The following is a 27,518-nucleotide window of genomic DNA, read 5'->3' on the forward strand; positions in this document are numbered from 1 at the left end:
CTGGCGACTAATTCAGTGTGTAGCTTGGGTAGACCCCAGCGAGCCTGTGACCCTTATGAGGATAAGCGACTTGGTAGATAGATGGATGGATAAACTGAAAAGTACTTGGCTAATTTTCACATATTTCATTTCATTTAGTCTTAGATACAATTATTGCAAAGGAATCCAAGGATAAAATGTAATAACTGACCTAAAGAATTCTTCATGGGAAAAAAAATTACACTAAGTTTTAAAAGTACTTTATTCAGGATTCACATTCATACTTTTCCACCGTTCTCTTAAAAGTCAGTTCAAGAAAGTATTTGAGCACCAGTACTAACTTCCAAAGTCTATCAACATGAGGCTTTTCAAAGACTACAAGTAGGATTATTAAGGATGCTAGATATAATATACAAATCGACAGTTTTGTATGATGACACTTACTTGTAATATTAAATATTTACATATTTATTTAAAGCTTCCTGATCACTGCTACTCTCACCAGAACACTTGTGTCTTGGGCTGAACCTTATGAGAAATCTTTGGCCAAAATCTGAGCTAAAAAAAGACTTCTGTTCAGTGTGATTTTGAGTGAGTTGTCAAGCTTCCCTTTTTAGAGAATCTTTTCCCACAAACTGGGCAGGCAAAAGGTTTCTCACCAGAATGTGTTCGAGTGTGTATTTTCAAATAACCCTTTGTCGTAAATCTTTGGCCACAAACTGAGCAGGCAAAAGGTTTCTCACCAGTGTGTTTTCTTGTATGTATTTTCAAATATCCCTTCACAGTAAATCTTTGGCCACAAACTGAACAAGCAAAAGGTTTCTCACCAGTGTGCATTCCTGTGTGGCGTCTTAAGTTTCTCTTTTCAGAGAATCTTGTACCGCAAATTGAGCAGGCAAAAGGTTTCTCTCCAGTGTGTGTTCTTGTGTGTATTTGTAAGCTTGATTTTCGGGAGAATCTCTGACCACAATCTGAGCAGACATAATATTTCTCTCCAGTGTGTGTTCTTGTGTGTATTTTTAAGCTTCCCTCTTGAGTGAATCTTTGACCGCAATCTGAGCAGACAAAAGGTTTCTCACCGGTGTGGATTCTTGTGTGTCTTTTTAAACTTCCCTCTTGTGTGAACCTTTGACCACAAACAGAGCAGAAAAAAGGTTTTTCACCAGTGTGCGTTCTTGTGTGTCTTTTTAAATGTCCCTCTTGAGCAAATTTTTGACCACAATCTAAGCAGGCAAAAGGTTTCTCACCAGTGTGTGTTCTTGTATGTATTTTTAAATCCCCTTTTCGTGTGAACATTTGACCACAAACTAGGCATTCAAATGGTTTCTCACCAGTGTGTTTTCTTGAGTGTATTTTTAAGTATCCTTTGTCAGCATATCTTTTATCACAATATGAGCAGGCATAAGGTTTCTCTCCAGTGTGGCTCATCATATGCCTTTTCAAAATAGACTTGTAGCCAAACATTTTCCCACACTCAGAACATTTCCAGCGTTTGTCTCCAATGTGACCTTCAGACACTACTTCATCATCATAATCATCATCTTCATCATCATCATCAGTGTGAGGCGTGTGTGACGTGTCCTCACTATCTGATATTGGAGCCAAAAGGCCATCTGCTTGTGATCTTTCACAGTGTTCGCCATCAGCGTCTGTTGTCACATGTTGACTGCCAAAACTGGTAGGAGGCTCCGCACCTCTGCTCTTCACACTTGGACATTCATCTTCAGTTTTCAAAGGGACACTAGTTGATGGCAACTTAGTGATATCCCTCTTGTGTCTGATGAGGCAGTGCTCTTCCTCTTTTTCAATGCAGGAGTGCTCTGGCCTCTGCTGGTCAGGACGAACATCTTCACTGATGGCTACAAGACAAGAAAATGGTTTGGTACAATCAATTCTCGTGACATTTAAGGACCTCTTTATTGCTGTTGACATCGGCAGTTATTCCTTAGTTCTGAAGTTAATATAAAAACAATGTCTGTAGGAAGAGGGAAAAAAAATCTTCCCCTGAACTATAATCAGGAGTAATTTTGGGCTTATTTTCTAATGACGTGTTTTTATTTGGCTTTTGGCCCAATCACATTTAAGTCAAAAACCTGTTTGAACCACTGACACTTCACAAACTACAAATCAAAACTATGGCTGTTTTCCTAGAGGTAACATGATTATGCCCTAAATGATAAAAATGATTATTTTGAAAAATATTGTAATGACCATAACTGGTCATTGTTGGGGAAAACATTTTTATTGCACTATTTTCAACAAATGGTTTTCAGTGCACAATGTAACTTTGAATAAGAATAAATGATAGCCACAAAGAAAAAATTACCCAAGAATTTCAAATGTATCAAAGGGCTATAAATATAAATAGGCTATTACAGAGTATAATCACAAAGTACAACTCGATTTGCCTATAACAGATTCCAGTGACAGTTGAAGATTGTACCTTTATGAAATCAACAGAACCAAATCTCCAAAAAAGCAGGGATGCAGTGCTGATACCACTAAACTGAACTCCTTCAAAGCCTAGGCCGCGACAAAAAAAGGGACATCAAGGCCCTGACTACTTAGCTCTAGGTCCACAGGGACACACAAACTTCTCGACCACAAAGACAGCTCCTTAATAGGGGTGGGGAAATATATCGATTAATCAACGTATTGCAATGCCTCCACTGCAATTCAATATCGATTAAGCAAATCATCTGAATCGATCATTCTCCTGGCCAGTTGGGGGCTACTTTGCATATGACTGGCGTTGTATGGATGGAAGCCCCACCCGACGAAGTAACAACAAATGGTGACTAAAGCTCACAGCACCGTGAAGCAAGCGACTTTTACTTTGAAATCTGATGTTTAGGCTGATTTTGTATTCTTCTCAAAATATGGAACACAGTGAATGGACAAAAGACACCCAAACCATAATCCACAGTAAAGTCTTAGTATAATTTGAGTTGGCATAAAATGTTACGTTACATATTATGGATGGACTTCCAAAGCAACAGACCCCTATGTACAGTATATAGATAAGTACTGTTACTTCTCATTTTATTTCTGACGAGTGTAACTTGGTGTCAAATGTTCTACAGATTAGCGCGGCAACAGAGGCCACACAGAGGGAACAATATAGCTACCGTAATTTCCGGCCTATAAACTGCGCCTTTTTTCACACGCTTTCAACCCTGGGCCGCAAGGGTGTACTCGAGCAGAAAAGGTAAGAGTGACATGGTGGAATAGAGGTCGTGCACATGACGTCACCATTTTCATGGCGCCATATTGCCGGTCAAAAAGAGCTGCTGGACAGTGTGGGGACATTGAACCGGAGCAGAAATTAACAATGCCAGAGACTTGTTGTGCTGTTGGTTGTTACAACAGATGAGACAGATATTCAAAGCGATCATTCTATGGAATACCAGCTGAAAAGACGAGAAAAGATCGATGGATTTCGGCAATTAAACGTGATGGATGGTGCCCAACCAGATACACACGACTGTGGAGCGATCACTTCAGGTAGGAATTATTCTTCTCAATCTCAAATTCCCAAGAAGTATTTATAATGCCAAGTTGGCTCATTTGAGAATAATGCGTTTAAAAAAAAAAAACAACTAAAAACGACAGGTCGTCTCCAACATACACAAAGCGTGTTGCAGCCGCATGTTAATCTTCGGTAAACCTCTAACCGACATACTTTTTTTTTTTTTTTCAAAAATATGTATTGTTCGCAAATGAGTCCAATGCGTATTTAAAAAAAGAAAATAAATAGTCGGTCACACAGAGATTTACCGAAGTTCAACGTGTGGCCACAACGCGCTTCCATGTATGGGCGCTTTTTTTTTTCCAATCATAGTTAATGAATGCGAGCTTGTGTAAAACCAGGGGTCATTTATTTAAATATTGGTATTTGTATTGAAAAAATCTGACTGGCTCCATCACTATGTGGGATTTATTCCTGATTGAGAACAGATCCAGCAACAAAGTGTTTGTATGCGTCCAGACTTTTCTACGCTTTCAAAGACTTCCGTGTAAATCTGAACGACTTACTCACCAAATACATGTGTCGATCCAGTTGTCCAAGACAAGCGGAAGCTAGTTAATAGTCCAATTTCTTATCAGCGAAAACATCGACTTCAGCATTAAATATGGGTCCTCTATGCCAAGTGTCTCTCATTGGTCCACATACCTTCGTTTATTATCACCTTCTCAATGTTTAATGGAATTGGACAAAACTCTGGGCGTCGTGCTATAAGACGGATTTTCGCGTTGTCTCCTACCGATTTAGCATTGAAGAATGGTTTGTTTGACCGGCACTTCCGGCCAGTGATGTGATTTGACGACGTAGGTGCACAAGCTCTATAAATGTGCCGAGAAAGTGACTTTACTGGTATGTTTTTTTTAACCGGCCCTGTCAGCGCTGCGCTAGCCTATTGCTGCTGTGTTACTGCCGTGTCTCAGTGATTTATACCAGTATGTTTTTTATTAACTGGCCCTGTTAGCACCGCGCGAGCGTTAGCACCATGCTAAAGTTAGCTTCACGCTAGCTGTGTTAATGGCTGCTGTGTTAATGCCACGTCTCAGTGATTTAGGTAGGTTTCTTTTTAACCGGCCCTGTTAGCGCTGTCCAAACATGTTGCTACTGGCTTATGTATGTCCCAAATGGTATCCATCCATCCATCTATTTTATTTGCTGCTTATCCTCACGAGGGTCAAGGGGAGTACTGCAGCCTATCCCAGCTGTCAACGGGCAGAACAAACCTGATCGAACCTGGGTCCTCAGAACTGTGAGGCCAACGCTTTAACAGATGATCCACCGCGCCACCCAAATGGTATTTCCTTTCCAAATGTACTGGGTGAAGCTTATGATCAGGTGCGCTCTGGAGGCCAGAAATTACGGTAACTTGTTTAGCAATAAATTCATGGCGATTGATAAAGACAGTAGTAGCAATTGTCACAATGCTGCAAACCTGGCACTTAATTAGGGATTCCTTCAAAACAGTACAAATAGTAAAACACTCATCAGTAAAAAAAAAAATTATTCAAGTGTGCATGGAATTTTTTAATCAACACAGAGCTCTCATGTCTTAGTTTTGTACTCCGTATAGGGCTGCATGATATTGGGGGGAAAAAAATACATTACAATTTTTTTCAATTTAACCTGATATAAAACTTGTGCATGTGACGTCACTGTTTTTACGGCGCCATACTGCCGGTCAAACACAGCTGCTCGACATTGTGGGAAACATTGAACAGAAGAATATTCAGAATGCCCGAGACCTGTTCTGCTGTTGGTTGTTACAAGAGACGAGAATGATCTTCAAAAGAGATCATTCAACAGAGATCGTGCACCTACGTCATAAAATCACGTGACTTTTGTTTACATCGCCATGTTGCCGGTCTAACAAAGTATTGTTCAATGCTAAGTCTTATAGCACGACGCCCAAAGTTTTGTTCGATACCAGACATTTAGAAGGTGAAAATAAACTAAGGCTGTGTTTTTCAACCTTTTTGAGTCACGGCACATTTTTTACATTGGAAAAATTTTGTGGCACACCACTAACAAAAAATGTTACAAAATGACACTCTGTATAGTACATTTAATTGCAATATCATTTCTCAATTTATATATATTATTATTGAAACCTGGGCCTGTTTAGATGAACACAAAGCCGATATCCTGGCAGGAATAGAAGAAAGACACACACAAAGCGCTTCTTCAACAGCTCTCAGTCTCTCTCTGTTTTTAGTTTTTATAGCAGTTAGGCTTCAAAAGCTCAGCTCACACAGATATGTTGTGGAAAATGGGAGCAATGTCAGAACAGCTTTGTTGGCCAGAATGGGGAACTCCTTGGCAGCAGTCAACCAAAAACTCTCCAAAGGAAGATCAGCAAATCTTAGTTTTAAACCACGATCCTGTTTCAGTTCAGTTAGTTCCTCCTGCTCTTGTAAAGTCATGTCCTTTCCAACAACTGTTGCCGAGCTGCATGGGTCCCTAACCCAGTCAAAGCATTCAGTGGAGGCTGAAGAGAAATAAAATGACAACTTCTCCTCAAGACTTTTCAAATGTTTACCTATTACCTCAGACAGTGCAGCAGTGTTGCTTTGCCGTTTGTCTGTGAGTGGGAACATCTCCAGGTTGGCACGTTGCACATGTTGTTGCCAGAGGTGCACCTTTAAACGGAATCCATTTATTTCATCTGTGCTTGTAAGCAGGTTTTCATTTCGGCCCTGCATCCTTGTGTTCAGTTCATTGATGATGAAATATATCAGCCAGGTATCCCAGCTTTGCGCACCACTCATCACTTGCAAACAGATTTGAGTAATCAGACCTCTCATTTGTCAGAAACGTTTTAAGTTCCTCTCGCAGCTCATACACACGGGTCAGCACCTTACCGCGCGACAACCATCGGACCTCCGTATGGAGCAATAAGGCTTTATGTTCCGCTCCCATTTCCTCTCACAGAGATGCGAATATACGGCTTTTCAGAGGTCGTGTCTTTACAAAGTTCACTATGCGCACCACATCGTCCAACACAGGAAACAGTTCTGCTGGTAAAGTCTTAGCAACGAGGGCCTCACAGTGCAAAAAACAGTGCGTAACAATCAGATCTGGGTTTCTTTCCTTCACTCTACTCACAAAGCCTTTGGTGCGGCCGACCAAGGCTGCAGCTCCATTAGTGCACACACTTGTGCAGTTTTCCCACGTATGTCCTCCCTGGTCAAGATATTCCGATGTGACCTGAAAATTTTCCTCTCCAGTCTTTTTTTCTGGCAGTGCCTTGCAAAATAGGAAGTTTTCTCTAATGGCATCTCCATCCACAAAACACATTGGCCAAGAGCTGAGAATGTCCACTAATATCCGTAGACTCGTCAACTTGCAACCCAAATTTCCTACTGATGCGTATCTTTTCCAAAACATGGCTTTCGATGTCTGTAGACATGTCATCAATACGCCTGGCAATTGTGTTATCAGAGAGCGAGACTTTAGCTGTCTTTAACCGCAACAGGGCTGAGCATCTCGTTGACAATGGCTTTACAGGCAGGTAGTATTAATGTCTCTGCCACAGTGTGCGGCTTTTTTGATTTAGCAACAAGTTCGGCGACTAGGTAACTAGCTTTGAGCGGGTTCTCATTTACCTTTGTGGTTTTTCTCATAAATGTTGCCTGTTTCTCTGTGTTTACATGCAGGCGAACAAAATAGTCTATCGGCTTGTTTTGAAGCGACGGGTGTGTCGTTTGGAGATGGCGCTTAAGCTTGCGTGGCACCATGGCGCTGTTGGATAGCTTCTCGCCACACACCAGGCATAACGGAATAGGTGTCGTCTCATCCCCGGTGAAAGTAAATCCAAACGAAAGATATCTTTCACTATATTGCCTTGAGCTCACCGTCTTTGCTTTCTTTTTCCCACCACTCATACTCGCGCCTTCATCCGGGTCAGAATCTTGTCCAGGGCGCAATTCGGAGTTTGCAGTTGTCCTTTTTAAAAACTTCTCCATGACTGTCACCACGGCCTCTCAGGTGCATCACTAATTCTCTTGGAGGAATTAGGCAATCAGCTACGTGTTGCCACACGGAGAAATATTACATTACTCTGCCAGCCATTACAGCACGGACACTGGACAATGACATAATATTTGCAGAAATTTGTGAATAAATGTTAATTTAAAAAAAAAAAGTGATATTGGATAATTTCTCACGGCACACCTGACGATCTCTCACACAGTCACAGTGGTTGAAAATCACTGAACTAAGGTATGTGGAAAAATTAGATAAACTCAGCATAGAGGACCCTTATTTAATCCCGAAGTTGATGTTTTCGCCGATAAGAAATTGGACTGTTAATTCGCTTCCGCTTAACTTGGACAATTGGATATACACATGTATCTGGTGAGTTTTATGAATTGATTTGATATGACAATGGAAAGTCAACCAACCAAGGTTTCACCTTTAGTCTTTGTTTTTTAAGGATAGTGAGTCCGTGTATTAATGAACACCAATTGACCCCTCCGTAGAAATTTCGTCATCCGCGTCGCTGACCAATCAGAGGCCAGAGATCTGCATAAACCCCTTTTTGGCGTCCGCCGTTACCTCAGAAAAGGTTGCATGGTCCAGTATAGCTTTTGTTAGCGTTTTATTGCGTATTTGGGTTCTTTAACAATAGATATGGTTAAGAGGTGTAGTCGCGGACTTTGTAATCGTGACGACAGTTAGCCTGAAAGGCTAGTTGGTGGAGTTCGATTCGTGCCCTTTCCAAAACCGAAGACCCAGTACAAAAAATGTCTTCGATGGATCAAACTTTGTGGAAGACCGCATCATTAACTAAATCCATCTAAAATCAACCGGAACAGATATGTTTGCACGAAGGTAAGCCCTATATTTGATTTTCAATACATGTCTCATATAAATGAATTAGCAGGTCCTCGCTTGCATAACATAGCTACGTGTGAATGATTGACACACTTGATCTGTGTTGAGCGATATTTTGCGATGATCTGACTGCACAAATGTGTCTCTGTTGGCGGCTACCGAGCTAAGCTAAACTGGACTAGCGAGTCCTAAAAGCCTTCGACGTGCACCGAGACACCAAGACTGAAGGAAGGATGTTTGAGGACACTATAAAGTAGTGATTGTCGTACTCGGTCGGGACTTAGGTAGGTTCAGCACTAATTCAAGAAAACGAGAGAAACAACTCGTAAATCAAGCCTCGCCTTCTTCTTTTCCTTCATACGACGGTTCACAAAGGCTATACAGATACACATACAGATTCTGCACACAAGTGTGATATGTAACACGAAAATAGGAAACTGTCAATGACAAATTCGTCTTTGGTTTATAATATATTATATTATGTGGCTTCTCTGTCTTCCTCTGACTCCGGAAAGATCTCGCGCTAATATCTTTCTCCGTCGATATGCATGTAAATACCATTGAAATACCGCTCGCTGAAATACTTGAAGCCCTGCTGTCTGCTTTTCCACAATATTTCACTATTCGCTCAGAATGCGAGTGAGAAATCAGCTGGTAAATCGGACAATTTCGCTCTAGTCTTTCATTCCTGCGCCGCCATTTTTGCTAATTGTTTGTCTGAGGTTAGCACACGTGGGGTGACGTAACTTCAGGAGGCGTGGTTAAGTGCCCTGTACGGAGGGGTCAATTGTTTTTCCTTTATTGACAAAAATAATTCTCAATTTTGTTGTTCGTTTATTTGAAGAAAATTTTGGTTAACACAGTGACAGAAGTCCAAATATTGGGACACTAGGACCCTGAGGACCTTGTGACAACACAAGAGTTGTGTGATCTTCTGAAGACAAACCATGACGGCGCCTTTTCTGTAAATTGATAAAACAGTTATTACGATAAAGAATATTTTTTTGTACAAGTTTATTCCGATGGCGAATAGTCGTTTCGTTATTTTTTCATCTCTTTTACCAGCTTCGCTCGCAGCTGTAATCTCGTTGAGTGCCACGCGTCACTCCATGTCATCTCTACAGCGAAGTCAAAATGCCACTCAGTGACCCGGCAATGGAGGACCTTAGCGCTTTTATCAAGACGAAAAAAATGTGTTCCTACGCTTCAACTGAACATTTACTTGATTCAACAGAGCTACTTAGGAAATTGTCAGTCTCACTTGAATAGCTTCACCAAGAACTTAGCAAACTCAGGAAGAGTTTGGAATTCACGAAACAGCAAGTAAGGGAGTTAAAATTAGACAATACAGCACTTCGGTTCAAAATCATGTCAGGTTCTGCATAATTACAAAGTCTCACACAGGAATATACATTTTTAAAAGAAACTACACTGGATATTCAATCAAGAGGTATGTGTGACAACCTCATTTTCTCCAGCATCCCAGAAAATGCTTCAGAAGATACAAACTTCATGACATCTGCACTTAAGTTAGAGCAAGATACAGTCGACAAGATTATACTTCAATGCGTACATCAATTAGGAAGCCATCCTTTAAGAAACTGACCTCGTTTTACCATCACCAAGTTTGAAACTTCCAGTAGAAAGTGTTTGTCAAATCCAAAATGGTGGATGTGGCAGCCCTCTTCATCAGTGGTTTTCTGGGGAAATGGGCCTGACCTAAGGGAGTCGTGCCTCATAAACACTCATTTATGAGATACGGATGATATCTACTGGTCAGTGAGCTATTGCCCATTCGTGGTTCACCGCTCACGGCCACATCCAGTGTATTTGCATATTCTGGTCTCCAAGTTTCTTTTTAATTTATCATATTTTCACCATCATAGAGGTCTTAAATTCTCTTCTAAACAGACGAGGTGCCACTTTAGACATGGCGCTTTACAATGTGGTACACCTTATGTGCACACTGAGTTCCAACATTTGCAAACGTTGTTGTGAGACTTGTCCAATAAAGTACAATTAAAGGGCTACTGTCATGAAATGGACAGCGGCGCCTCCAAGTGGACTCGTTTGTTTCCATTAGTTTTACCTCCGGGAAGGCAGCTCTTGTTCCTTCGTGTTAGCCAAAATGCCAGCTCATTGCATTGCTGGACATTGCTTGAACACTTGGGAGAATGGATTTACCCTTCACAAATTTGCAAGAGACCCGGTTCGTTGTGAAAAATGGATTGTACGGATGCAGAGGACGAGAGCTTCATGGGTTCTGAATGACAGATAGGTGTGTATCCAGCTACTAAAAAAAAATAATAGTTTGGGGCGGACCACATAATCGGTCTCTCATAACATAATAAAACATCCGCGTACGAAATATGTTGATGTGCGCGTCGGACGGCGTCGGCCTGGTGCGCGGACAGCGGCGAATCTGAAGAACCCAGCCGAGAATGCCTCACTCACCTGCGTGCGCGCAGTAAAGTTCCCCAGCTCGACTGTGTTGCTCATCACGTACTGCGGCGTCTGAACAACCCCCTAAAGCAGCACAGCTTGGCTCCATCATAAGCCACACCGGCCGGCTGCGATGAGCCGCGATGGCTCATCTCCGCCGCGGAATTGGATTGGACGGGGATGCGGTTTGGCCATGATTGCATATTGTAGGAATAATTGTGGCCATAATTATCATACATCTGCTTCCAATAAAGAAATGCTTTGGTCTGCTCTAGATAACGTGGCAGCCTCCTAGCAGGAGATAGCAAGAACAAAAACATCTAATCATCAGAACTGTTAGAACTGCTGCCTGTTAAAGAAATGATGACCACACATGTATTCCGCAATCTTCCACACATGCACACACACACATTAACAAAAATGTACACTTTGTTTCAAACTGTTTTGCTTGTCGTCTCCTTTTTGTAACATCCATGTAAATAAGGGGAGTCTTAAAACTAAATAAATAGAAGTGCTGAGGAGAGGATAATGAGAGAGTACAGTGTTGAATTGTACGAGACAGTTCCTCTCCTCGCGAGACTTGAACTGGTGTCTTTGCTTCCTTTTTTGTCCTGTTTAATGAATGTCTGATTGGTGAACCTGACACATATCATCTGAATATGGCTCAAAACAATAGTGTAATATTGCCCCGGTAACTTAACTCAGTTGTGTGGTGTTCTCCTTTTCGAAAAGAGCTTCCGTGTCAGAAGGGGCGCATTTGTCTCTCGTAGTTAGGGTGCACCGCGTGTTTTCATTGGCGAATGTCCAGGTGATGTCACGGACAGAGGATGCAGCCAATACGGCGACCACTTGGATATCGTACAATGACACTTCTGCAACTTTGCGCATGGATGTTCTCCGCTCACATTTATTTTTTCGTAAAGACATTGAAGTGAATAATGTTATATGTATTTTTCATTACTATATCTATTTTAGAATGTTCATAGGGATGACACTTGGGCTTTAAACACACTTGTTGCACTGTTAGCATGCATGCCAGCACGTTTGTAAGTTATTATATGATGGCGCTCCCGAAGCAGTGAGGAACATTTCACATCTGTAAGCAGAAGCAGCTCACATTGCCCCCACACTACCTGCGTAGGCAGGTCATTACTGATGATATTTTACACGTTAGGGCTGTGACCAGACCGCTGCCCTGTGCGCTGGTGCTTCCGGCCAAAATCTCATCACCTGCGCCTATTGTCTCTAATTATGCTATGCATTTAAACTTTGTGTGTTGTATTACTATTTTACAATTCATTGTTTGAGACCGCATTAATCCGCGTGAGTATACAAGCCTCATGTATTTGTCTCGCTCTCACCACCAGCATTCCTGTGCCACCAGAGCCAAGTCTAGTTAAGTCTTGTTTTTGCTTCGGCGGAGCCTGACCCAGAGCCACCGCTTGCTTATACTTCGGCAGAGCCTAACCCCGATCCGGCTCTTGCTTATGCTTTGGCGGAGCCTGACCCCGAGCCGCCTCTTGCTTATGCCTCGGCAGAGCCTGACCCCGAGCCACTATTTTCTTATGCCTCGGCGGAGCCTGACCCCAAGCCGCCTCTTCCTTATGCTTTGGCAGAGCCTGACCCCGAGCCACCTTTTTCTTATGCCTCGGCAGAGCCTGACCCCAAGCCGCCTCTTGCTTATGCCTCAGTGGACCCCAACCCCGGGCAGCCGCTCCCTCTTGACCATACCTTGACAAGCTCGTCCAGCAGCAGAAGCCGCCTCTCTCGACCATGTCTTGGCGGTGCTCAACCAGCTGGCACTGGTTGGGGGGCTGCGGGTGTCAGACTGGGTTACAGCATATCGGTGCTGTTTCCTGGTATGAGCACCCTGGCCCTGTGCTCTGCCCCCCGGACTTTAAATGCAAAACACACTCATCCCCTTTCCCTTTTAATGCACCACTTACACCATCTCTCAGGAGCTTTGGGTCATTGGTTTGTCGTTGCTGTTAGGCAGTACTGCCTGACAGCCCTGCTTCCCCCCTCTCTGCTCACTGGCCTTCCAAATTTTAAATGCACCACACCATGTGAAAGGGTGGCGGAATCACCTTATCGTGGGAGGAGGGGGTTGTGTGTGTTTGTGTGTCCTGATAATCCTTGGAGCTAAATTGTCTGTGTGTCAATCATTCAAACTTAGCTATGTTATGCAAACGAAGAACTGCTAATTCATTTATATGAGACAAGTATTGAAAATCAAATTTAGGGTTTACCTTCATGCAAACATATCTGTTCCGGTTGATGGATTCAGTTGATCATGCGGTCTTCCTCAAAGTTTCATCCATCAAAGACATTTTTCGTACTCTGTCTTCTGTTCCAGTTGATTTTAGATGGATTCAGTTGATGATGCGGTCTTACACAAAGTTTGATCCATCAAAGACATTTTTCGTACTGGGTCTTCGGTTTTGGAAAGGGTACGGATTGAACTCCACCAACTAGCCTTTCAGGATACCTGTTGTCACTATTATAAAGTCCGTGACTACACCTCTTAACCATATCTATTGTTAAAGAACCCAAATACGCGATGAAACGCCAACAGAAGCTATACTGGACCATCCAGCCAGCGTTGTCTGAGATTTGAGTCCGAGAGTGACAGTGACGCGGATTGCGCAACATCCACGGAGGGGTCAATTAGCATCTCAGCCTCGTCCAAAATCAGTGACAATTGAATTAATCGTCAACACTACTGTTGTTTTTCAAGATCAATTCTTCCCTCAAAAGTGCTTGAATCATTTCGTTGCTAGCCATGCTTACCTGCTGTCTGCTTTCTGACAGTTACCACATCCCAATGACGTAGGATAAAAACTACACTGCACACAGACCCCTTTCACGTGGTAATTCGGTTTCAACTTCCGGTCAGGGCAAAACGTTGCTTTGGGTACTATTTCACTTGAAAATTGACATTTTTGACATCCTTACAATTGTACATTGTGAAACATTATAAGACCAAATTTAATTGGAATACAGTATGTTAGGTTTACCCCTCCTCGAGCCGTCACCTTATAGTGATGGAGGTGTTTGTTATACCAATGATCATAGGAGCTTAGTTGTCTGGGGCTTCATGTCCCTGGTAGGGTCACCCTGGCAAAAAGGTCCTAGGTGAGGGACCAGACAAAGTACGACTCCAAAACCCCTTTGACGAGTACAAAAATTGGATCTCGGTTTCCCTTGCCTGGACGCGGGTCACCAAGGCCCCCCTCTGGAGCCAGGCCTGGAGGTGGGGCTCGAAGGTGAGCGCCTGGTGGCCGGGCCTGCACCCATAGGGCTCAGCCAGGCACAGCCCGAAAGGGTAACATGGGTCCCCCTTCCCATGGGCTAACCACCTGTGATAGTGGACATAGGGGTCGGGTACGAGGTGAGCTGGGCAGTGGCCAAAGGCAGGGACCTCAGCAATCCGATCCCCGGCTACGGAAACTATCTCTAGGAACATGGAATGTCACCTCTTTGGCAGGGAAGGAGCCCAAGTTGGTGCGTGAGGTCGAGAGGTTCCAGCATATGTTATGTTCAGGCATAAGGGTGTCCACGTATGAACCCGGCAACAGGTCACCCTAGGTCGCAATTTGCTGATCGACACTGTACTCGTGTCATCGGACTTGTGACTCCATGTCTTGGACACTCGGGTGAAGAGAGGGGCGCAGCTGTCAACTGATCACCAACTCTCTCTGGTCAAATGGCTCCAATGGTTGGGGAAGATGCCGGTCCGTCTTGGCTGTCTTAAACGTATGGCTGGGTTGCACGTAACGTCACGCTTGTTCATCTGGGTACTTGACTGCCATTGTTGCAGACAAGCAGTGAGCTGTCCATCGTCAACATACTCGATTTTTGTTGCATCTACGGATGTGGAATTCGCGGAAACAAAGACATTGGCAAGCGATTTTTCCGCATTCCAAAGATTAGATTGCCTGAGGAGAAGATACAAAGGAGTTTTTGAAAAAACGGCAACAAAAGTCCGGATATTTTACTTCAAGGAAGTCTTTCAGATCCTTTGAAAATACGTCGTTATGGAGAGTATACGGATCGATATCTTCACAGAGTTTGATCTTCTGTACATATCTACCTTTGGCAACATCATTGAGTGAATTAAAGTAGGCAGAAAACATCAGCCGCTTGACACTTACACATTGGTCTGTGGACGTTGCCATGGTGATGTCGTCTGCAATGCCTTGCTTGTCTGTAGAAATGGCGTCGATTATCACATGATTGCAACCTAAGGAATTGTGAGTGTATGCTGGGAACAGCTGGCAGATTCCACTGTCAGAAGGAATTTCAATTCCCACCTCCGAAAGAACTTTGCTCACGTCCTTGGCCAGATGGGGGACAGTGAGTCCGAGTGGACGATGTTCCATGCCTCCATTGCAAAGGCGGCCGACCGGACCTGTGGCCATAAGGTGGTCGGTGCTTGTCGTGGCGGCAACCCCTGAACACATTGGTGGACACCAACAGCAAGGGATGCTGTCAAGATGAAGGAGGAGTCCTATCAGGCATTTTTGGCCTGTTGGACTCCCGAGGCAGCTGGTAGGTACCGGGTGGCCAAGCGGAATGCAACTTCGATGGTCACTGAGGCAAAAACCCTGGCGTGGGAGGAGTTCGGTGAGGCCATGGCGAATGACTTCAGGACGGATTTGAGGAAATTCTGGTCCACCGTCCGGTGTCTCAGGAGGGGGAATCAGTGCACCATCAACACTGTGTATAGTGGGGATGGTGCACTGCTGACCTCGGGATGTTGTGAGTCAGTGGGGAGAATACTTCCAAGACCTCCTCAATTCCACCAATGCGCCTTCCTATGAGGAAACTGAGTCTGGGTGCCCGGAGGTGGGCTCTTCTGTGGGGTTGAGGTCGCCGATGTGGTTAACAAAACTCCTTGGTGGCAGGGCCCTGGGAGTGGATAAGATTCGCCCGGAGTTCCTAAAGGTTCTGGATGTTGTGGGGTTGTCTTGGTTGACACGCCTCTGGAACACCGCGTGGACATCAGAGACTGTGCCTCTGGATTGGCAGACTGGGGTGGCGGTCCCCCTTTTTAAGAAGGGTGACTGGAGGGTGTGTTCCAACTGTTGGAGAGATCACACTTCTCAGCCTCCCTGGTAAGGTCTATTCCCTGTACGACACCTGTCAGAGTTTGGTCGCCGGCTACAAGTCGGACTCGTTTCTGGTCAGAGTTGGACTCTGCCAAGGCTGCCCTTTGTCACTGATTTTGTTCACAACTTTTATGGACAGAATCTCTAGGTGCAGTTGAGTCGTAGAATGTGTCTGGTTTGGTGACCTCAGCATAGCATCTCTGCTCTTTGCGGATGACGTGGTTCTGCTGGCTTCATCAAGCCGTGATCTGCAGCTCTCACTGGAGTGGTTCACAGGCGAGTGTGAAGCGGCTGGGATGAGAATCAGCACCTCCAAATCTGAAACTATGGTCCTCAGTCGGAAAAGGGTGGTGTGCCCTCTCTTGGTCGGGGATGAGATCCTGCCCCAAGTGGAGGACTTCAAGTATTTTGGGGTCTTGTTCACGAGTGAGGGAAGAATGGAGCGGGAGACCGACAGACAGATCGGTGCAGCATCTACAGTGATGCGGATTTTGTATCGGTCTGTTGTGGTAAAGAGGGAGCAAAGTCTAAAGGCGAAGCTCTCAATTTACCAGTCGATCCATGTTCCTACCCTCACCTAGGGTATGGGCACAAGCTGTGGGTCATGACCAAAAGAACAAGATCCCATATACAAGCGGCCGAAATGAGTTTCCTCCACAGGGTGTCTGGGCTCTCCTTTTGAGGTAGGAGGAAAAGCTTGGTCATCCGGGAGGGGCTCAGAGTCGAGAAAGAGACCCCAGGGACGACCCAGTACATGCTGGAGGGACTATGTCTCTCGGCTGGCCTGGGAACGCCTCGGGATCCTTCCGGATGAGGTGGAAGAAGTGGCTGGGGAAAGGGAAATCTGGGTACCCCTGCTGAAGCTACTTTCCCTGTGACTCGACCCAGAGAAGCAGAAGAAAATGGATGGATGGATGTTACTTTTTTTTGTGTCAATATGGCTAATTCTTGTTGGGCTGTAAAACCGTGCACGCTGTCGCAATGAAGTAACTTTTCACCGGTGTGTTTCAGTTTAACCTTCATAGTTAATTATTATACTGTAATTATAAATGTGGAAAATATATCATTACAGTGAATATTAATCAAGGACATCATTGGCAGAGTGCAGGAGTGGAGGGGTGGCCTTGGGCTTGGGGCCAGAAGGCCAGGATGGAGCAAGGCCACTCCTGCTGAGCGGCGCAAGCTGGTGGTCCAGGAGGTACGTCGAAAAGAGGAAGCACAAAAGTGTGCCCAACCTGTGTCACAGGCCAAGCAATGGCAGTGGTTGAACTGGGAAGGAGTGGATGCAAGGAAGATCACCTGGAAAGAGTTTTAGGAGATGGAGGCATTCAGGGCAAGCTTTACCATCAGAGCTGTATATGACGTCTTGCATTCTCCCACAAGCCTAAACCAGTGGTATGTCAAAGATGCCAAGTGACTGTTATGCCCGAGTCCTGCGACACTGAAGCACATTCTGGTTGGTTGAAAGACCAGTCTAAAGCAAGGCCTTTACACCTGGCGGCACAACCAAGAAGCTCTGCTTTCCATCTGAGATTGCAACTACCACCCTATGACCAGATCTAGTGCTTTGTGGCCTGCTTCTCTCAAGCTCATCTACATCATCAAACTCACAGTGCCCTGGGAGGGGGCAGTCGAGAAGGCGTATGAGCGGAAGCGGCCGAGGTATGCAGGACTTGGGGCCGAAGTGCAACAACAAGGTTAGAGAGCAGAGGTACCCCCAGTGGAAGTTGGCTGCAGAAGGTTTATAGCCTCCTCAACATCTAGGCTACTCAGAGATGGGAGTCTGAGGGAAGGCCCATCGCCAGGCAGTCAGAGATCTCTCCAAGGCAGTGGAAAAGGCCAGCCAATGCCTGTGGATAAGGAGGAAACACCCCAATTGGGCCTTCAGGAGAATTGATGGCACCTGGGGGGTGAACCTGTGACGCTGGGATTCACTGCTGAACCCTCTCGAGAGTGTCGTGGGCCCATCAGCGTAACACTTGATGACGGAAGGAAGCCCACTTGATAACCTGTAGGGTGCCATCACTTATTTGAACATCCCACAGAGCCTCATTGGAGCCGAATTTTGCATAAAAAGAGGCATATTAACAGGTAGTCCTACATATCTACATATCTGTTTGGAATATTAGATCTTGGTGTATAAGAGGCTTCTATCACTGATAATAATGTTTCAGTATCACAGGCATACAGTATATCACAGCCTGATCACAATTCTTGTATATCACAGTCACTAATATATATTTCAGAATAACAGCTTACCGTGATTATTATGCATCACAGATTGTATACTGCTGAATGTAAATGTTACAAACATATCTCAATATGTTTATAAATGAGTGGAAGTGTAGACTAAAAGTAACATTTCAAGTTAATAGAGAATAATCTTTATTAAAGGGTATCGACTGAATACGTGTGTATATGTGTGTGGCTGTGGCTTACTTTGTATTCAAGGGAAGAAAGCACTTAGCCTCCATCGCTGTCATTAATAAAATGAATTGCCTCAAAATTCATGTGGTTCTCAATGCTAACAGCCTTCACCCCTTCCTACGTACAGATAATAGTCTCTGGATAACCTTGACAGGTCAAACTTGCATATATTATAACCTAGGCTGAAACAATTCTTAATTTTATATATTCACTTAACTGCAGCCAAATTTAATAAAGAACTTTTCCCAGGTTACCCCAGGTGTAGGTATTGGGCTTTTACTGTGCAAAGTACAGTGTAAATGGACTTGGCTACTTTGTCCATAGTGTTAGGAATAGCTTAATTAGGGTACGTGATATGGTACATAAAATACCTGGGTAGGCCCAAATATAACCAGGGTTTAACAGCTGCCTAGCTGATACATCAACAATCCTAGGTGATGTGATATGGTGTTGCCATTCTTGAAAAAAAAAAAAAAAAAAACCTCATCTGAAAACACAAAAAGGTACTGTATATTGTTCCTAGATGGTAAGTTTTATATGACCTTCAAATGGATGATATCTTTGAGGTACTTAATGCTGAAAATTTTACATTGTTAAATAATAGTATTCGGAATTGTTGGGTACAAGTGAATGCACATATTGTTAACATTTTTATGTTCACTTTCAGAAAAAATACTAGATTTTGGTGTACAATAAAAGTTTCCTGTTGTATTTTATTAATATAAAATAACAAAAGTGAAAGAAAGTCACAAGTTATGAAGAAAAGGATTATGGCTGTAATGTTTAATAGGCCCATTTGGATAAACAAAACAAACGTAAATGCCTCAAATGATTGATTTATAAACCTGAGAGGGATACTATGGAATTTATTTATAAACATTTCCGAGATTGTTCATCCTCTTGTACAAAACGTGTCTGAGAAATTCTTGTAATTTGTGGAATATATCAAATGAAATCCCTGCGACAGTAACACGAGAGGTGGGAAAGGCAGTTGACGTGGAGTATTATTAAAGGAGAACTGTTGAAAATAGTAGGAATGGGAGCACACATTAAAAGTTAGTAGATAAGGGTTCAGTGTTTCTTTTAAGGCCAAAATTATCCACAGATTTCACCTACACACATCTCTAAATTGGAAAAGTATTATCGAAATTCCTCTCTCTATCAGACATTCCAATGATCCCGGCTGGAAAACTGACGGCAGTCATTGTGATTTGACGGGCGCGTATGCGCACAGCGCCATCGCACTCAGAAATCTGCACAGTCGAGCACGAAAAATCACACGCTTAAAATATGTTACGAGTCGAGATACATAGACATTTTCAGCGCGCATGAAAATTAATCCAGCGCAGTGAACCACAGACTGACTTTTTTTTTTTTTTTTTTGAAACACGGAAGCACACGGTCTCCTGCAAGTTTCTCCGCTCCCCCTTCAGCTCTTAAATGGAGTGCCCCTTTAACAACTCATAATTACAAACACCGTCCACCCACAGTCTGAACAACGTAGAGCAAAGAGAGTTACACGTGCTGCTTATGTTTAATCTTGATAATAATGGTAAAAGTAAAAAAAAAAAAAAGAAGTGCTGTTGCTTTAATGAAGGTCGAGGTATGTGAATAATAGAAGAAAAAGTGGTGAAATTGGATGAGATTCTCTTTTTTGAGTAAAAAAAATGTCAAAGTAGAAAGTACAGGATGAGATGGTGTCTAATATTAAAATTCCACCTTGGCACAGCCTAATTGAGGATGAAAGCACAGACAATGCAGTGCACAAAAAGCGATTTCTGTATTTTAAATATAGGAGGCAACATAAAATTAACCTTAAAACTGTTTGGGAGCATCATTCAGCTTTCAACATGCATTGCTAAAGATATTCTGCAAGCAACAATTAAGTTTTACACCAAGAAAAACAGACTGGGATATCATAGTGGGTTAAAAAAAAAAAAAAGAAAAGAAACAAAGTTACAAGCGACATGTCAAATTTATAGTTCATAGTTGGTTTGGTTTGGTTAGCAATGTATAGAAATGTTCTAATGGGAATGTAAATGCTGTAATCTGAATCTTTGAATGAGCCATGTAATTTCAATGGATGACACTGGTCTGACCACAGTGCATACATCTGATGTTGCTCACAGTGGTCAAAGGGGGCGCTCACAGGCTGAGTGTGTTTGCTCAGACACGTAAAAAATTAGAGGGAATGTTGGTCTTGACATTAATTTACGTGTTTATTTCATAAACGTTGGTAACAAAAGAAGCCTGATCTTAAACAATCAGTATGTGAATGCTCGTGCTCTGCTGGGAGGCACGCAGCAGATGTTGTGGATGTGTGCGGAAGCTTGGAAAAATTGCGTGTTGGAGTTGGATAAGGTTAGAAGCACAGAAAATCAAAAGGCGCAAGAGGTTATCCAGCTAGAGGTTATAGTGAAAGAATTAAAGGAGCATTTTGCAAAAATGCAGAGTATAACAGAAATAGCTGTAATGCATATCTCCCGAGTGGCGCGAAGAGGGCGAAAGAAGAAACCTCGTAAAATAGAACAAGCGCAAATCCGTTCATTCACCTCTGGGCTGTCAGCGCAGTGGAATCCGGAGGAGTGGAACAGGGATATGTGGGGGGATAAGACCGGACCCGCCACCACATACTGGGTTGTATCCCTCGTTAAAGGGGTTGCAGATACACCCTTTCACGCGACGAAAAGAGCAGCGACGCGTGATACCAGATAGAATCCAGGATCTGATGGGGGCGGACGCTCAACCAATTCTGGACGAAAATGGCGAGCGAGTGCGAGGGCCGGTCCCACAACCGCAGCCAGAGCCAGAATTGTTCATGACGAAAGAAGATTATACACAGGTCGGCATGGTTGTTTTGGGAGTATCAAGATGGCGGATGGCGACTACAGTTTTGGTGGCCAATGAGCCATCCAGTTTTTTTTTGTTTGTTTGTTTTTGTTTAGATCAGTGCATTAAACAGTGAGGATAACGCAGTATAGGAAATGAATGAACGTTCACTTTTGCACATAATACTGCTTACAACCATACTCTTATCGTGCGTGTATGTGTTTGTACGCATGTGTGCGTGCGCGGGTGTTGCCTTTCTATCGTGCGTGTACGTGTGTGTACGCATGTGTGTGCGCGCGGGTGTTGCCTTTCTACAAGTGTTTCAATAGACTTAACGTTACAAAGATCTTTGTTTACCGAAAAAGCTATCCAAAAACTATATTGTATGCTTTTCATATCTTCTGAATAATGTGCACTATGTTTGCATGTACAGTTTTACAAAGGATGCACCGGTTCCTTTTTGTTAACTACGACTGTGTCTTTTGAAGTATATGATATGGAAATTTATTGGGATAAATCAGTTCAAACAGTAACAGCTTTAGTAGATACCGGGGCGGAGGCCTCAATAATTTATGGAAATCCAGAGAAAATGAAAGGACCCCTAGTACCATTAACAAGACTAGGAGGAAAAGTGATTTATGGAAAACATGTAAACTTACCTTTGAAAATAGGAAATATGCCTATAAAAACATATATAGTGATTATAACCCCTATCCCAGAGTGGATAGTGGGCATGGACATATTAGCCGGAATGACACTTTATTCGACAGCCGGGAAATTTGAATTCGGAGCAAATCCAATGAAAATACATGCAATATTGGTGGGTAAAGTAAAATTGCCACCTTTTCCGATACCACAAGCTACACAGGTAGTTAGTCAAAAGCAATACCGGATACCTGGAGGACAGGAAGAAATTTCGGCAACCATTAAGGAATATTTAGAAGCTGGTGTATTGAAAACAGTGACGACAAACTGGAACAATCCGTTGTGGCCAGTCAGGAAATCAGACAACTCTGGGAGGATGACAGTAGACTACAGAGAATTGAATAAACACACACCTGCATTGACTTCCGCGGTGCCCGACGCAGTGACAATTATAGAACGAGTGCAACATCATCCCGGAACGTGGTATGGGGTCATAGGTTTGGCTAACGCATTTTTCACTATCCCTATTCCTGAGGATAGGATGAATCACTTTGCGTTTACCTGAGAAGGGCGCCACTACACGTTTACCAGACTACCACAGGGTTATTTACATAGTCCCACAATCTGCCACCGGGTGGTAGCAGAGCACCTGGAAAAGCTAAAAGTTCCTAAGGAAACAATGATACTTTAGTTGGGGAGAAGAACAACAGCGATCATTTGATATGGCGAAGGAAGCGATACAACAAGCAGTGTCACTGGGAAAAATGAAATCGGGACCGGTAGAATTGCAGGTGTCGGCGTTAAATGAATACGCTAACTGGAGTTTGTGGCAAAATCAAGATAGGATTCTTAAACCCTTGGGATTCTGGTCGAGAAAGCTCCCAGAAGCAGGCCTAAGGTACACACCTTTTGAAAAGCAGCTATTAGCATGCTATTGGGCATTGGTTGAAACTGAGGCTCAAACGGTGGGCCATGAGGTGTTAATGAGAACACATATACCAATTTTGACATGGGTTAAAGGTAACCCGACGACACATAGAATAGGAATCGCACAGGAAACTAGTATTATCAAACGGAAATGGTATGTGTCTAAGCGAATTAAAATAGGGGAAAAAGGAGTTTAAAGAGTGGGCAAAGACTCACCATGTAGAATGGATCTATCACATTCCCTATTATCCGCAGGCTGCTGGGTTAATAGAGCGAATGAATGGAATTCTTAAGGAAACATTGAAAAAGCTATCTCGAAACAAAACAAGCCGGAGTAATTGATGCGGAGAAATTGGAGTGGTATGCAAATTATTAGCAGAACAGCCCCTTACATTGGAAAGAGGGGACAAAATTGCTCAATTGGTAGTGAAGCCTTGCCTTGTAACCAAGGTAAAAGAAATACCTAAACCTGTGGTGATAACCACCAGAGGGGAGGGAGGATTTGGCTCCACTGATTTGGCAGGGGCAAAAGTTTGGGTAAAACAGCCAGACAGTCCTCCCCGAGCAGCAGAAATTATAGCTCAAGGGCAAGATGCTACTGTGAGCGTCTTATATCCTGGAGAGGAAAAATGGATAAATGTACCGGTGTCAAAATGTTATACAAGAGAGAACTAATCACATGTTTGTAGTATGCACTATTTGTCGTAATACAGATGCCGTGGTGGTATTTGCTGATTGGAAGACCATCATCGGAGAGGCGCCATGGCCGGACTAGGGAAGACCAAGGTCCCAAGAGGTGGCAGTGTCGTCTGCTGGGTCACGTGTATCCTTGTCCTTGGTGCCATGGTCCAACTCTGCTGCGCAATGACAGAGGGTGACAAATTGGAGCAGGTCCAGCGGCTCCACATAAGATGGAAAAGCAGTACCCAGGACCGTACTCAAGGAGACTACACCTGTCCAGCTTACCAAGCTTGCGACGTGGTAAACGTCACCAGCAATTGTCAGATGTGGAAGTGCAAAAAGTGCCTTGGAGGAAAGGACATCCCGGTGGTGGAACAAGGATGAAACTTAACCGTCACTTCAGTAGTCCCCATGTGCCACTACAACAGGACGACCAAGACCTGCAATGAGCACAACTGGACGAGGTGGACGATTACCATAAAAGAAACCCTGTTTTTTTTAACAGCACTGAAATCTCGGGACGGAACACATTTTTGTATATAATATGGGTGTTACCTGGGAAACCTAATGCTCCAAGAACACACATAGCACCAGTATTAGATACCTGTACACACATGGCACAAGCCAGGGTTAAAACCCGAGTGTACTGGGAAATAAAATTCCCCGATATACCACACTGTACACGAAGACGTAGAGCTTGTTATGATACTCTCTTAGGAGGAATGGGAACACTGTATGGTGTAGCTAATGCTGCAGATAATGAAGTAACCAGAACAATGTTATCTAACACAGGGCAACACGCATCAGAGGCTATACATCAGGTAGGGGTATGGCTTCCAAAAGCTATGATAGGGCAATTGGAAAACACAGATGTTTGGAAAAAGGCATTTACGTGGGAGTTAAAATTATGGAATGAAACATATGATGCCTTAAAGAATCTATCACATATAGGTAATTGGACAAACTGTGCATTGCAAATGATACATGCGGAAGCTCAAAAAGAGCGATTCCAGAGAATAATGACAACGGGTAATTATCACGAAAGGAGACGGGTTTGGAATATTAGTAGCAAACTTTGATTACAGTTACACTCGGAGCGAACAAAATGCAACAGTACATATTGTGCTGGGTATTGGACTCAGTACAATGTGTCTACTGTTAAAACGATATGTAAGTATCAAGTCTTACCGGTGATTACTACCACAGGATTTTGGTTTCTACATCTGGATGAAGAGTGGATGGATGTGGGAACAAATACGACTTATGAGATGAAAATGTGTGACGAAACAGACAGAGGAATGGCGTGTACATTACAACAGGGACACAGCAATCCATGTTTAACCGACTCAGAGGCTGTACTTTGTGATTGGACTAGGGAGCCACGAAGGGAGATGTTGTGGCAAATCGGACCAGATCCTTTATGTGTGGCAACAATGCAAAATAATTCACAAGTACCATCAGTTCCTTTCGTTGGTTGCTTATATAATGTGCACCTATGGCATTGGGGAAACCAGACGTATCGTTTGACGAATTACTCTGTGTCTAATCGGCTGACACAAGTACAATGGGATGTACTAAAGAATCCCTGGAACCTCTCACTGGAGCGTTTCAAATGCGCATTGGAAAAATCCACTGAAGTTCAGAAAATTATACAGTCACATACGTCTAACATCTCCAAGCTCATGGTGTCCAGATTAGTAGCCAGCGGACGGGTACAACATGCTGCTAAAATAGTACAACAGTCCTCAGGCCATCACTGGTGGGACATCTTTTCAGGGATGTCAGTCACTGCTAGGAGGACTTTGGTGCCCCCTCTGATTCTGTTGGTTATTGTAATAGTATTACGATCACTATGTAATCTGTTAACGTGTATCTACGTAAGACGTATTCGAGCTGAAGTGGAGTGGGTGATTATGCAACGCATGAGATGATTGTACGCCTTGAGAAAAGTAATGGACACTTCGGTGTCGAGAACTACACTGTTAAGTTGGTGCCTCACCCCACTCATGTATCCATTTATGCTAGATGGCAAGGATGTTTATCACATCAATATATTCACAAAAACGTAACGTTGCGGGAATTATGGTCCATGTTCTTTCATGACATCATGAATCACACTGGAAATGGAATAGTGTTACCATCGACGTTTGACGGGTATATCAACTAATATGTGAAGCCTCAAGAGTGGAATGAAAGGAGTGTTAATTAGTGATGCGTCTCATAACCGTTGAATACCCGAATGTATTGTGCAACCATGGTTATATAAGTTGTTTTTCACTCACTTGTTTTTCACTTTCGTATCACTCACTTGTTTTTCGCATCACTTGTTTTTCTGGTCAAGACGTCTGGACCGTTTCACTATCTTGTTCACATGCATACCAAAGACGAACATTGTTGTGGGATGTCTTGACAGTTATGCCTGCGTAAGATGATTCTCAGAGCCTGAAGGACACACTTAGGTGTCAATAGTAAATCAGGAAACAATTGTTGCGGCGCCAGGTGGGACGGGTCGGCCACCCGTCCTTTCTCTCGCACGCAACTGAAAAGTATAATAGAGAGATGCAGAGTACAAACAGGTAGAGTCTGCTGCGGGTTTCATACGGACGCCCAGCTGGTTGACAAGCGGACCTCTACCTGGGTGAACGGCACTCCACCTTCTCGGTATAGGTAAGGGGCTCATATGATTGATTTCACGCAATGTCAACTGTGTTTTGAGAACTTGCATTTGGTCGAAATAAATATGCCAGTTATTAGGCTAAATAGCATTTGGGAACCTTGGTCTTTTGTTGAGTGTCGTCTTTGTCTCCTGAGCGCCGACCAGCACCGATTCTTTCAATAAAACAACAATACATCATGTGTGTGTGTGTTTCTTTCAGGTTGTCACTTTCGGGGTCGCCACAGCGTATGATCTCAGATGAATGCATATATATGTTTGGCACAATTTTTACGCTGGATGCCCTTCCTGACGCAACCCTTCTCAGGGAGTGGAGGACCCAGTGGGATATGAACCCACAACCCCTGGTTTACTAAACCAGTGCTCTGACCACTGAGCTACGGGGCCTCTATTATAATAATACATCATGATGAAATAAAAGGATTTGATTATATGAATACTTAGTTTTGAAATGTTATATCTATTGATCTCTTTAAAAATGTTTGTCTCAGGGCAATGTCAATAAATTATGATTGTGGTATTAGGTAACAACTACATACTCGGGTATAACAACTCAGTAAAGTTATTTTAAGGTCTTGAGATTCCATCCCTAATCACACCCGCAACTTTATATCTGCGGGCATGACACACCCATATATTTTTCAAATGTGAGTGACTGTAACAGCCAATCAGCGTTTGCCATATTGCCGTATTGTCTGCAGTGCTTCTTTTTCTGACCCCCCCATTGCTCGTGAATACAACAGAGAACGTCCACTATCTGGCATTTTGTGGCCGATTTTTGTGAAAAATAAATACAAACAAACAAAACAAAAACAACATTATGTACAATGTTCAAGCATATGCGTTTGAGCCAGAATAGACACGGGCGGAACTTGACGTGTTAGAGAGGGGGTGTGTCACTGACGAATGAGCACAACTATCAGACCTCGGAGATCTTCCAGACAGGCTCGTTCTGAAAGACTGGTGTTCGTGTTGGTTTTGTGACCTAATGCCAACAGTGGCGGAATGCCAGTATTGTCGTGCGTTTGAAAAGGTCAAACAAAAAATTGAGCCTATCGGAATGAACTTGGATCACGATCAACAGTCACTCACATTTGAAAAATGCTCAGGTGTGGTCAGTAATGCCCGCAGATATAAAGTTACGGGTGTGGTCCACCAGTCATGCCCGCAGATATAAAGTTGCAGGTGTGTGTTCTGTTTGTAATTATGAGTGTACCCCTTTAAGAGCGGACAGGAGTGGTGACAGGTAAACTATGAAGTAGAACTAGGCTGAACAGCAGCATGGTGTTACAGACTGTGTGCTTCCGTGTTAAAAAAAAATAAAAAGACGTGAGGCTGTGGTCACTGCGCTGGATTGGCTTTCATGTGCGCTGAATGTGTGTGACAAGTGGGCAATTACGCAGTGGCGCAGCTTAGAAGGAACATTGGTCAAGAAGACACAAAGTAA

General features: G+C 43.4%; 1 protein-coding gene and 1 non-coding gene across 3 annotated transcripts in view; both read right to left on the reverse strand.

Annotated features, from left to right (window-relative positions):
• Nucleotides 1-273: 273 nt before the first annotated feature.
• LOC133495460 (gastrula zinc finger protein XlCGF57.1-like) overlaps nucleotides 274-27,518 on the reverse strand; it is a 36,196-nt gene continuing 8,951 nt past the window's right edge. For both annotated transcript variants that reach the window (XM_061810121.1, XM_061810122.1), the window contains one exon: nucleotides 274-1,838. In XM_061810121.1, the coding sequence (XP_061666105.1) occupies nucleotides 556-1,838 (1,283 nt within the window). In that variant the 3' untranslated portion in view covers nucleotides 274-555. The remainder of the gene's footprint in view (nucleotides 1,839-27,518) is intronic.
• Nucleotides 26,386-26,458, reverse strand: trnat-agu (transfer RNA threonine (anticodon AGU)). The gene has a single exon. It is a non-coding gene; the product is annotated as a tRNA-Thr (tRNA).

Source organism: Syngnathoides biaculeatus, chromosome 22, assembly GCF_019802595.1.
Source record: "Syngnathoides biaculeatus isolate LvHL_M chromosome 22, ASM1980259v1, whole genome shotgun sequence".
In the NCBI taxonomy this organism is placed as follows: domain Eukaryota; kingdom Metazoa; phylum Chordata; class Actinopteri; order Syngnathiformes; family Syngnathidae; genus Syngnathoides; species Syngnathoides biaculeatus.